At 35.0% G+C, this 12599-nt stretch overlaps 3 protein-coding genes across 3 annotated transcripts in view; 1 reads left to right on the top strand and 2 right to left on the bottom strand.

Moving 5' to 3' along the window:
• LOC108674208 (zinc finger protein 593) overlaps positions 1-3782 on the top strand; it is a 5452-nt gene extending 1670 nt beyond the window's left edge. The window contains exons 2-3 of the mRNA XM_018162139.2: positions 3024-3124; positions 3439-3782. Of these exons, the coding sequence (XP_018017628.1) occupies positions 3024-3124; positions 3439-3769 (432 nt within the window). The 3' untranslated portion in view covers positions 3770-3782. The remainder of the gene's footprint in view (positions 1-3023; positions 3125-3438) is intronic.
• On the bottom strand, positions 3360-8519 carry LOC108674207 (probable methyltransferase-like protein 15 homolog). The gene is made up of 6 exons (XM_018162138.2): positions 7839-8519; positions 7258-7422; positions 6390-6512; positions 5936-6122; positions 5419-5563; positions 3360-4559 (listed from the first exon to the last, which is right to left on the bottom strand). Exons 1-6 carry the CDS (start codon positions 8342-8344, stop codon positions 4333-4335), a joined length of 1353 nt encoding a protein of 450 aa, XP_018017627.1. The 5' UTR covers positions 8345-8519; the 3' UTR covers positions 3360-4332.
• On the bottom strand, positions 8518-12537 carry LOC125179263 (ubiquinol-cytochrome-c reductase complex assembly factor 2-like). Its single transcript, XM_047884803.1, has 3 exons — positions 12410-12537; positions 9078-9212; positions 8518-8686 (listed from the first exon to the last, which is right to left on the bottom strand). Exons 1-3 carry the CDS (start codon positions 12484-12486, stop codon positions 8539-8541), a joined length of 360 nt encoding a protein of 119 aa, XP_047740759.1. The 5' UTR covers positions 12487-12537; the 3' UTR covers positions 8518-8538.
• Between the last annotated feature and the right edge of the window lie 62 nt (positions 12538-12599).

Here is a 12599-nt window from a genome sequence, read left to right as displayed (position 1 = left end):
GCTAAGCTGCTAGATACGTACAATGTATTGCACACTTGATGCCTCTGTACCAAAAACATTCAATTTATTGGAACCTAATACACACTAAAGGCAACAAGTTTATATACCAATTTGTCATTCATAGTACATTTATACTAATCCATGAATAACAATACCTTAATATAAATTAAAGACTGCCACTCAATATTTTTAAATATATGAAAAAATCAAATAAATAAAAAAATCTAAAAAATAAAAAAATCATGATTTTTTATAAAAAAATCAAGTGATTTAATCATTTTGATTTAATCATTGCCAACCCTGGCGACGACTATCGAATGGCAGCTTTAAAAAATTCCTTAGGCTATTCGTAAGGTGCCAGACGTTAAATAAAACCGTCCCGAATTACCCCTGGGAACGGAGTAATCCAGGACATTTGAAATAAAACTAAATTTTAAAATGTTTGAAGCATGCTGAGTGTACTCATCCATTACTAACAATACTCTGAAGTCCTCCTCTTTCATTGTAGATGATGTAGATGTAGAATAAATGACATTTTCTGTGTTTTTACTTGTTTATCCTTTATTGATATGATATCACCACATTCATTCATTACCGCATTATTGATGTGATATTAGAAGTGTCGGCGCTGAAGAAATAGGCCCATGGCCATATCTATAAACATGCTATTGAGCATTTACAATGACCTAATCCACTGCAAGCTCCATATCAGCAGCTGTATAGCATTTCTTCTGTATCTGTAAGCTTACAGGATGGCTTGTAATTTCACACCATTTTAATTGGGTCAAGTGAATTCATTATAAAAAAAATTGTTAAAACATACCTGAAAAAGAAAGGAATGTTTTAGTGACAACCATCATATGTTTTGGAGAAATAAATCATAGTTTAGATTAATTGCTTTTCATTCTATGATGCCTGGTGCACAATTCTATATATGACATCCTGTGCACAATTTTGAGATGACCAATGATGCATTAATTTTTTGATAAGTGAAATTTTTTTCGCTGAGCGTGGTAAATGTAATCAAAATTCTTTGTTGTTGATCCATTTTTTTTTGTTAACTGGAGCCTTTGCTAACTGAGGTTAAACTGTAAATGCTTTTTTTAGGGGTGTCCCTTATTACCCTGGGGGGGTGTCCCTTATTACCTCATCGCGCGAAAATGGCTGCCATTGTTTTTTTGGAATGAGATAGAGGCATATTCCGGCAATCGCGCGTTTTCATGCCGACACCTGTGTGCAACTTTTATGCAAGTAAAATTTTTTAATATGGCGAATATTTTTTTGCTCCAGACCTTAGTAGAGGTACTTTTCTGAAATCTCACTTTTCACACTTTTTTCAGCAATTTTTAACACGTTTTTCTTAGCTTAGCTTCGCGTTTGTTTGTTTGTTTGTTGTTAACATTGACAACAAAAATTAGCCCACTTCTGATTGCTCTAGAGATCTGAAATTCGGCATGCAGGCTATTTTCGCCTAACAATTTCAGATACAATCATAAAAACTAGCAATTAGAGACCTAAATTAGCTTAATTGAGTAAATTATATATAAATAGTATATATATAGTATGACGTGCGGGCGCTGACGTTATAGACGAGCAGGCGCTTACGCTGCGTATCATCGATACGTACGTCAAGTCAAGTAAATTGGCTCGCAACAACATTTTTCATGTGTAGCAACGGACTTAAAAGGAGAAAATAAAATACTTGAAAAAAACTTTTTAAAGAAAACCACGTTTTTCTTGTGGACTTAGTAGAAAATAAATTATGGCTCGCCCCAAAAAACGTGGGTCGGGCTGTACATTCACCATCAAATTTCCAAAATTCGTGTGTTGTGTGCTTTTCGCTTTAATCATAAATCTGCCCGACACACGTTTTTTGTGGCGAGCCATAATTTATCTTCTACTTTTTAGTCCACAAGAAAAACGTGGTTTTATGCATTTTATTTTAGAGATGGTAAGTGTATGATTTCTTAAGTAGCTTTATACACAGTAGATAGTAAAAAAATTGAAGTTTACACCAGTATTTTTAGTTTTGCAATATTGTGATCAGTTTAGCTGCTACAACATTTCTACGAAATACGGGATGCACGTCCCGACTTACCCCACCCGTCCCTTATAACCCCGTTTGACAGTATATATTTGGGACCCAAATTGTCTAATTGGCTTTCTCTTCTGTTGTGCAGAAGAGAAAGCCAATTAGAACCTACTTCAAAATAAATTGCACTATAAACTTCAGTGAAAAATTTGGCACCCACTGATGACAATCAATCAAATTTCTCTCATCAGCTCTATCTTTTTTCAGATTCCATACCAATGCTTACAACATAAATAAGTACATAACAGTGTGAATACTTTATTTTTTATTTTTGTTTTCCTATCCTGAGGTTTTGAATTAATTTGAATATTGCATGGTGGGATTAATAATAAAACATTCTATCACCCAATATTTTGAGTGAAGTGATTATGAATTATGGTTATGACAGAGATTTTAACAGTGATCATGAGGTTAACTACAAGAAATTGCAATAATTCAGATGTAAAATGTGTATTACAATGAAGACCTGATCTTTTAATGACCTTTAGACCTCGTGTATATATATTTATAGTAGTATTGATGTATCACAAAGCTAGCCTTGCATTGTGGCAATGAGATAAATCATAGTTAAAATGTGTTGTTTGTTCCAATAACTGCTGATAATTCATCCATTCCCACATATTTTTTCATTATTTTTCAACCTTTGCCATTAAATAAGAAGACAGCAAAAAAATAACTAATTTTGTTGAATGTTTTTTCTTCAAATTTTGTTGTTTTGAGAATGTGAATTAAATTTTTATGCTATGAGCATATTTTTCTCCTTTAGTAATGTAGGTAAAACTTAACCTAGTTGTGATAACCAGTTAGAGCATTACACTGATACAAGATATTATTGATTACTAGGTAGGTAGTACAGTTATTTTAACCAGCCTTTTCATACCTGTCATTTCCCAGCCAAAGAAAAATGTTATAACCAAAATTCAATTAACAGATAGATGACGACCTTGCCCCGCACAAGGCTTATGACTTCCTCAACCAGAAGGCTGATGCTGAGAAGCCAGGAGCTGGTCAAAATTACTGCATACATTGTGGGTGAGTTTTTTTGTATTGTGAGCAACTAATGTGCTTTGATTTTCCAAGCATTCCTCAACTTGACAGTAATAATTGCATATTACTTCAGTTCCACAATGAGACTCGTTCAATATTTTTGGTATTTTACTAATATCGCTTATAGTTACAATACGGTTGTGTTTTCATCATTACCTTGCATTCACATTTGAATCAGTTTTCAGGAAAGCTTATATTTTATTGCTAAAATGACTTGTTAATAAATGCACATCAGAAACATCAGATAGGTAATTCTCATTTTGAGGACATAAAATTTGAATGATATCCCCGTCTGGCAGGATCTACTTCATCAACATAGAAACGCTCGAGCTACACCTACGCACAAGGAAGCACAAGAAGCGTGTACGTGAGCTACAACTGGAGCCTCACACGCAGGACGAGGCTGACAGGGCAGCCGGGATGGGTAATTTCCTCATGCCTGAGGAGCGGATAGTAAGAGACCTTCAAATTGGCGACCAAGTTAGAGATCAAGGCTATATTGCAGAACAAGATGAAGAGAAAATGGAGGAAATTAAACGTAACATGAGTACAGATGAGCCTAAGAGAAAGAAGAGGAAAACTAGTATGTTCATCGAGGTTAAATCCAAAGCTGCTGCTATTACACTCTGACTCTGATATCTTTGTCCTCAACTTTGTTTTATCCTCAGTTCGTCTCTTTGCGTGCCAAAGAATGTTATGATATACGGTAACGAGGTGATGGTGTAAGTGACAAATCAGTGGTAGTAAATCTCAATTTTATTCATTGATGTAGATATTTACAATATGCAGTGCGGATAGATTTTACGGCAATAAATGCAATAGTTTTTCTAATTACGGAGTCTTCAACGTGCAAACAAAGATCTTCGAACTGAAGCAAGCAGCCATATTATAAGATCGATTCGGAAACGTGTATTGTGCCGTTCTTTATTTTATGTTGAATTTTTCACTACTCGACTTCAGTAATCAATGTCAATTCAACTGGTCGCAACCCCCTAACCATGCCCAACCATAAGGCTTAGGCCCGAATATTTGTGAAGAAGCACCACGCATTAGTCTCGCACTTCATCAATTGATAACGCTCTGAAATAATGAAGTGAGTTACAACTCATGTTTATAAACAAATCCTGTTTAGTAGAAATTTCCCGTTTATATGTACGTCATGAACTTGAAATTAATATTTAACAACCTGAAGCTCATACACCCTCTAGGACTTGCTCGTACGCTACACCTCCATTCTTGGTGGCAGTCCTGAGCTTGGCATGTTTCCAGTGGGAGAAGTTCTGCGTCATCTGGTAGGACGGCACGAGTTTGAACTGCGGCGTCCATGGTTTGCATTCTCTTGGATCAGCGAAACCGAGAGTCTTTGCGTAGCGATGCTGAGGACAGCCTATCGTGCTCACACTTGCGTCCACGTCCACTCCTGGAAATGTTTTACGAAATTAGTCGAGATTGTTAACTGCAAATAATTAATTGTAAGCACACGTTTTCTGCTAATTTCGGTTAGTCGTAAGTACCTTAATTATACGTGATTCTCGATCTGATGAATCGAAGTGAATTTAGACTATTAAAATTCCGTGATTTTTATGAATGTTAACGTTCTTGGGTACCGATTATAAGCAAGGTTCGAATTCATATTACACCAAATCACGAGGTAATTTAATAATAATTTCAAATTTAATTATTTTTTGCCGATTATGTAAGAGCAAACTGGCTTCTATCAGATGACACTGATTGGTTCAAGCCCGGAAATATTCAGCTAAAATCTAATGGCGATTCATCATAGAGGACAGCATGAAGCTGGTCATAACCATTTATTTCATCATTCAATGATCAAATCGAAAAATGACGTACAATAATTATACATACAAAGATAAAGAAGAGGATCCAAGTTTTAGCGAGAACAAATGAAACTCAGTACTCCCAGCACCGAGTGACAGCGCGCATTTTTTCGTCGACGAAAACGAAGTCACGGACAGACAGACGGACATTCGAGCAATAGGACATTTTTTCCAAAAATGAGCAAATGCGCTAAAAAGGATGCACTGAGGAAATCTTGCAATTACTTTGAGTTTCCTATGCCTCAATTTCTTAACATGTAATAAGTCGAGGATTTTTTTTCCAAGTTATTTAATTTCAAAAATACTTGCAGCATCCTTACTACGGAGTCATCTCTATACGTCTTACTCACCGGGATGTGGATTTTTTTTGCATATCGGCGCATTCTGGATCATGAGGAATATTCTCCATAAGCAATAGAATAAAATCAAAGATCAACTAACCTGCAAAATGCCTCTTGACGATAGTGTCTTCTAAGACGTTGTAAGTGACGACAGCAAAAGGTGCGTCTGGCAGCAGCAAACGATGCACGCATTTTATGGCGCAGTCCAACTCATTCACTTCGTTGTTTACTAATATTCTTAGAGCCTGTAATAAATCACGAGTATATATATGTTAAATTCAGTTAATGTGACTATATGTGAGGCTGGTCATAAATAGAAGCTCAAGATTGGAAAAGGGGGGAAGAAGACAACTGAGGCTGTATGCATAATTCTAGTTGATACAATCGATGCTTTTAATAAAATATAAGAAATAAAAATTATTAACAGAATAGGCTATAGGATGATGAACGAATATGGAATCGAAGATTACCATCTTCCAAAAATAATCCTTTTTGGATTGAAGTCACTTAAAATAACTCGGTTCACACAACCGACAAGTCACTTGTGTAACACTACTAAAGTGTGCGCAGCAATTATACGTACCTATCGTTTATACAATAAATTTAAATAAGCTGACCCTGATGGTGCTGGCAGCAGAGGAGTGGAATCCTGCTACAGACGTGGTGCCGTCGTGTAAACTCTCCTCCAAGACCTCCTGTTGCTGTTGGTCTTCCACAGGGGTCGGAGTCTCGTCGTCAAAACCCTCGAGTATTTTGATCAACAAGTTGAGGTCCCCGGGAGTTTTTATGTCCTGCAGGTCATACCTGCAACAAAGTTCGGACACAATGGTGTTATTTCATCGGTTATTCGAAATTGAATGAGCTATACTTAACTTTACTTTCAATATAAAAGCTTTACAACAACCACGCGACATCAGATTATTCTTAATTGTGAAAAATCGAAGCAAAGTAAAACAGCCTGAAATTCGTCAAGATCTGCGCACATGACGATTTAGAACGATCATCCATAATTAATTGACACATAAATATACCTATGGAATATTCAATGATGTTGAGCTTATGATAACTGACCTTGCTTGGATGATGGCCTGTGAGATTTTTCTTGCCTTCTTGTTTTGCCCATAGATTTTAATGACCTGGTACAAGGAGTCTTCGTCTATGTGATTGAGAATGTCCTTGGCAGATGGCTCCTGGCTGAACAAAACCATCCATCATTCACATCTCATAAGAATAAGCAAGTTTAAACGATTCTTCAGTCATGTTTGTTCTGTGTGATAGAAGTTTTTGCTATGAGAAGCATTTCTCAAAATTAGTAATAACTAAGCCAAAATGTAGTATTTATGATACCATATCCCTGATCTCATAATATTCACAATTGTTACATACGAATCAGTTGCGTCAACACATTTAAAAATCCTTCAGTAACACATAGATAATAATCTGAATTAAAGAAGCCACTTGTCTACTAATTAAATGTAGAAAAACCAGCTGCGTAGTATTGAGTCTTGACCAAATTCATACTGAAAGCAGTGTATGGGTTAGAACTACATCATACTCACGCTGAAAGTTGAAACAATTCTCAGTTATGTGAGCCTAATATTTATTTGATTTTCAACACCATTTTTGAGATCGCGCATAAAGCAACATGAGGATGTAAAAATATTTGTTAAGTTTGTTTACTTGATTATCCATGAATTTGTCTGTTTCCATTAGTCAATGTTAATATCTGATTAAAGAATATAACTGATTTTGAATTTAGCAAATTCAATGTTTAATTAAATGGTAACAAGAAAAAATTAAAATTTTTGTGACAGTGTACACAACCATGGCATTCAAGATTTTAAAAATGAAAACATTCTATGTATTCATACACTCTTGCATATACTTAGATCTTGTTTGGATGTAACAGTGGAGAGACCAATGTATAGGTGGCACTAACCTGTGACGACCAGACATTCTGAAGTCAAGAGGTTCAGTAGTGCTGTTGAAGAAGCCACCTCTTCCAGGCACCGTGAGCTGTGCGTGTGATAAGCCAGCATCCAGCACCGCACCTGATAATGTTCCTGCGTTGACACCAATGTTGTATAGTGCCTCCACTGTGTCACTGCAAAATTATTTAAGAAAATTAGGACATATTGCATGGGAACATAGTTCCATCGATTATAACATTAATACTTATTCAAAACATACCTATTAAAATGTAGCCAGAGAAAAATACATTTAAAATGAATATTTCTCAATGATGAAGTGTAAACTTCTTGACAAAATCTCCCACAAATTATTGAAAAAAGTTCATTTATATGCACATGCTGCAATCTGCACAATTGTTGCAACTAGTCAAGTAACTGGAATATCGTAGATGAGATACACAGTGGAAAAATATTAACAAGTGCTGCTACTTAAATTCCAGTTGAGCTCAAGAATCTATTTCAGAATTGTAGGCATATATGACAAATGGTTGAATAATGCTATGGTATGCATTTAGAGAACTATCAAGCTTGTAATGCAACTTCTCTTTACCTGAACTTGATGTTGAGGAAACAGAGCCTTCTAGGAAACTTAGTTTTGAGTCTTGCTGCATCTTCCTCACATTGAGGATCCCGGTCTATGGCAATTACCCGAACATTAGGATCAGCACTTAGAATTTTCTCGGTGTGTTTGCCAGATCCGAAAGTGAGATCAAGGATAATTCCACCCCCTTGCTTTGGTATAACAAAATCTGATATTTGTTCAGCATAGATACCATCCCAGCAATGCTTTTCTTCATCCTCTGGTACATGGTCATAACGATCTACTTTCAACTTGCGCACTTGATTGAAGGGACTAGAAAAAGAACTACCATCATTTAAAATATTATGGCTGTTGAAAGAGTTGGGTTTACAGGGAAATGAGGCACTCCTAAGGCAGTTGTGAAAGTTTCTATTCCTCAATAAGGTTTGCTGATGAGCAAAAACTGAGAGCTGCTGCTGAAATTGCAGTAAATTTCTATGAGGCCACAGAGTGAAAGTTGAGGTCAATCTGGCCATTTCTGTTAGCAGTTACAATGGGTATCAAAAATTTAACAATTACCTCATTTGAAAGTAAATTTTATAATTCTGTTTGTGCAGATTTAAAACCAAATTATAGGAATGCAAAGGAAATGTTTGTTAAATTATGTCTATGAAGTGCAGTGTCTGGGTAGAGTGAAAGATGATTATTGAAAAAAAAAATCTAAAGATACTCAGGTTTTCTTATTTGGAAAGTTAGAAAACCTATTAAAGAAAGGTTTCTCTCTATCATGTAAAAGAGCTAGGAACTCATTTGACAGAAGCCCAGAACATTCTTCTTTTGTCAAACCAAGCGCAGAACTCTCCCGAGTACGAGGGAACCTGAAATAAACAAGCTTTAATAAAGAAAAATACAATGTTGTAACTCCTATCATTAGTTTGAGAACATTGCAATTCCATAGCAATTCAATGAAGATAATAATTTTATTACAGTTTCAGCATTAATTTTAAAGTTTTAAGCATTGAATGATAAAATCTTACTACTCTTATGAAATTAGTACCTACTGTATTACCATATTCTTTAACCAAGTTAGTGTATTACCATATTCTTTAACCAAGTTAGAAAAATATTTATTTACATACATCATTAGAAAGGTTAATTTATTCTTCTAATTAATAAGAAATTTATGAACTTGCACACTAAGGTAGATATTTTTCACTCAAATTCTGGTGTTGATGTTAAGCTCAATAACTAAGAAAATAATTCACTTACTTGTTCTTGTGAGTGTCTTTGGCAAGTCTTGTGAGGCTTGACACAATAGCACTACACTTTTCTTCATCCACTGATGTTGCCACACCTTGAACAAATGTTTTAGAAATGCGATGCTGGATGTACTCCCCTAGGTCTCTGTAAAAATAAAACCAATCAATTAATTAAAAGTCTTGAAAGCTGATATATGATCTAATTAGAGGATAATGCCATATTGGGTAAACCAATGTAGATAAGTGTGCACATTAAATCAATAATTCATCTAGATTATTCTAGAATATTAGCAGCCTGGTAGGTTAGACTCTACAAGTCTAGGTATATTGGTGTTCATCACATTTATCAGGAATTATACCCTAATTCAGGAACACAATAATATATTGTGTTCCTATTTATATATTTATAATATGCATGACAAGTGACAAACTGACAACTGACAATCAAACTCAAACTGTATCATGGCATTTGTGTGTTGAATATTTCCTCATTAGCTAACTTAAAGCTCAAAAAGCTTTTAAATTTAAATAAAATGACAGTTTTGATAATTGGTAGATATAAGTATCAACTCACTATCAAGTCATTATACATTATCAATTGGTGGCTTTGACAAATTGACTCGCTTATTCAATTTTTGTTATGCTGTTGTCAATTTTCAATTTCACTCAAAATTGGAAAAAGTTCCAGTTAATACAAAAAATAATAACATTGAAACCTTGAGGCTCAATCATGATTTTTTTCTTACAATCAGATACACAATAGTTCATCCAGCAGAAATCTTCTGGCTTCAGTGGCTTGTAAGTTTTAGCAAATCATCATCAATGAAATGTCAATAATTAAATTGTCACTTTACAGATTACAGTTACTCACATTTAGCAGGGACTGCTATGCTAAGTCAAGTGCCAATTCAGCAATTGTCATTTCTCAATGGTAATAGAGACAACATAACTCAAGATTTCACTGTCTATGGCAGTATGGAATTCTGTATAGGTAATATATTATCACGTTTACAAAACAAAATGTATCAAAAAATTTACCACCTTACACCTTCCACCAAAGTGACAATTGATACTCTTACACTGAGCTCGTCAGAAACTGCGGACACCCGGACAGCTGCACTTCCTTTAACTCGCTTGAGTGTGGTTCGAAAACCGATAAAAAGTCGGCGACTCTTCCCTCTAATACATACACTAGTCGTGTATCCGTATCGACAAATTTTGTAATGAAAATGTTTCAAAATAAAAATTATGCAAACTTTCGCAGAAAATTCTCACGATTTCACCAATACCAACAAAGTTCTCGAATCCACACGGAATGATGGGATAAACTGCTTATCTTTCACGGCGTATGGCAACATTGTGTTGAATGTTGACATTAGACAAGACAGTGTCAGACACCTTGTTTTGGTCTTGTAAAGTTCAATTTCATAATAACTAGATGTGATCCACATTTCACAGTGACATTTAAATGATGGAAAATTGTTTCAAAATTTAAACACCAATTGATACACTTCTAAATATGAAGTTATTCATGTTTTTGCCCTATAATGTCGAATTTGTCTTACTAACTTCACTTCAAATCCTGAATGATTTTGTCTCCCATGGTGAGTTTTTGAACGTCTTGTGTCTTTTAGAAAACGTTGGTTGTTTATAAGCAGTAATTATTTTATTTTAATGAACCAAAGAAAGTTTAGTCATCGAAATGACAAAATCATTTACATAGACCGGCTTGGAAGTTAATATAAAATTACCATATATAACATATTTTATGTTTGACAGCCTATTTATGTTTTTTCTTTATGTTTCAGACTCAACAGAGTCTTATAGATGGTAATTTTAACTTAATTTCCAAGCCAGTCAATATTACCCCATCAGGGCTGCCATTAGGTAGTCACATTTCCCTCATTATGGGGCAGCACCCCCCATTTGCAAACTATGACACTTTCCTCAAGTTTGTCATTTGCATATGTAACTAGAAGAGTTCTACTACAATGCACCAAAACCTGGAGTTATTTGGAGTTATTTTACTAAAAAATATAATTGATTTTACCACCCGGTCTAAGTTACCCCAAGAGCTGGGGTAACAACGACCAACATTTTTTTTGAAATTACATAAAGACTATGAGAGGCAGGAGCCAGCAATTTATGGTGATTGAAGCTAGAGTATAGACCTGTATTTTGCATGTTTCAATTCAAGTTTAATTTAGCTAGTAAAAAAATGGCATCATTTATAAAAATAAAAGTGGTCTAAGTTACCCCATTTTACGGTATTAAGTTATACGAGTGAGATCATCAATTATCAAAGAAGCCGTAAGAAAAAAATCGTTGTTTTTGATGTAAAAGAATGTTTTTAATTGAAAAGAAATGCAATACTTGATTTTCAGGAATACGATGCAAAAATTAATGATCCCTATTAGAATTCAACAGGCGCGACTCATTCAGAATTAAATTGAAAAAGTTGGTACCTATTTGAAATTTATGATTTTACATATTGCTTAATTGAACGCAGTGCAGAAATTCAAGATCACCTATGAGTAGGCCTATGAATTTTAGTCTCATGACTGGAGATCTCAAAATTTATTGTACTACCACATACGTTTGATACATAAGCTTTTTGTCCTTTTGATGAACAGAGTTTATTTAGGTTCTAGGGTAAACGCGGTATATTCTGACACATTAAGGACGCATCGAGAAATGAAAAACTATAAAAAAAACCGTATGCGTTACGTAAGTTCTGTTGCCTTCACATGACTCTCAAAACACTTCACTACGCGTCAGCAACGATGAAACGTCACAAAATGTTGCCATATTTATTAAAAAGCCTTTAGAATGGAAACCTACCAAATCCCTATATTCAGTCACTTTGTGTGGCAACATCCGACATGTGGTGAGTCGTATTGCGTCAGCGCTTCAAATTTAACTGATACTAGCTCACCTTCTTCAGAAGTGTGAAAGCTTTTGCCGGTGAAGGTGTGTTTTACGATCGGTCCGTAAAGAAGCGTTGATTGGTTCAAAATGACATAGGAACAGGTTCTTTTGAATAACCTATGGATTGGCACCATGGGTGTAGGTGTATTGGGAATAATATATGAACCGTCAATATTAGAATTCCATCCTGGTCTATGGTTCAATTATCACATAGGCCTATATACGTACTAATAAATGAAAAGCTACTAATTCAATGTTGCTCGAAAGTTGTCATTCACTTTTCCTAATTATCTCAATAGTATTATAGTACTACTGAGTCTACTGTACTACACATAGATAAATTATATATAATTATCCAGTGATGAATCAGTTAATCATGATTAAGTTAATGGCTTTATTCAATTATTGGCTTACCTGCCTCCAATTTTGGTTTTATCGACAGGCCAGAGTTTCAGAAGTTCAACGAACCTATGATAGCTACTACCAGACATTATAATTTTCCAGTACCCTGGTGGTGGTCGCGGGTTGTAGGTGAAGAAGAAGTCGCACGTTGACCGCTTGTGACACCTGGACTCAGCAATAGTTATTTAGTTGAAGTCTTCAT

Source organism: Hyalella azteca, unplaced genomic scaffold, assembly GCF_000764305.2.
Source record: "Hyalella azteca isolate HAZT.00-mixed unplaced genomic scaffold, Hazt_2.0.2 contig16233, whole genome shotgun sequence".
In the NCBI taxonomy this organism is placed as follows: Eukaryota; Metazoa; Arthropoda; class Malacostraca; order Amphipoda; family Hyalellidae; genus Hyalella; species Hyalella azteca.
The sequence above is the reverse complement of the archived record's forward strand: the minus strand, read 5'-3'. Positions and strand labels throughout refer to the sequence as shown.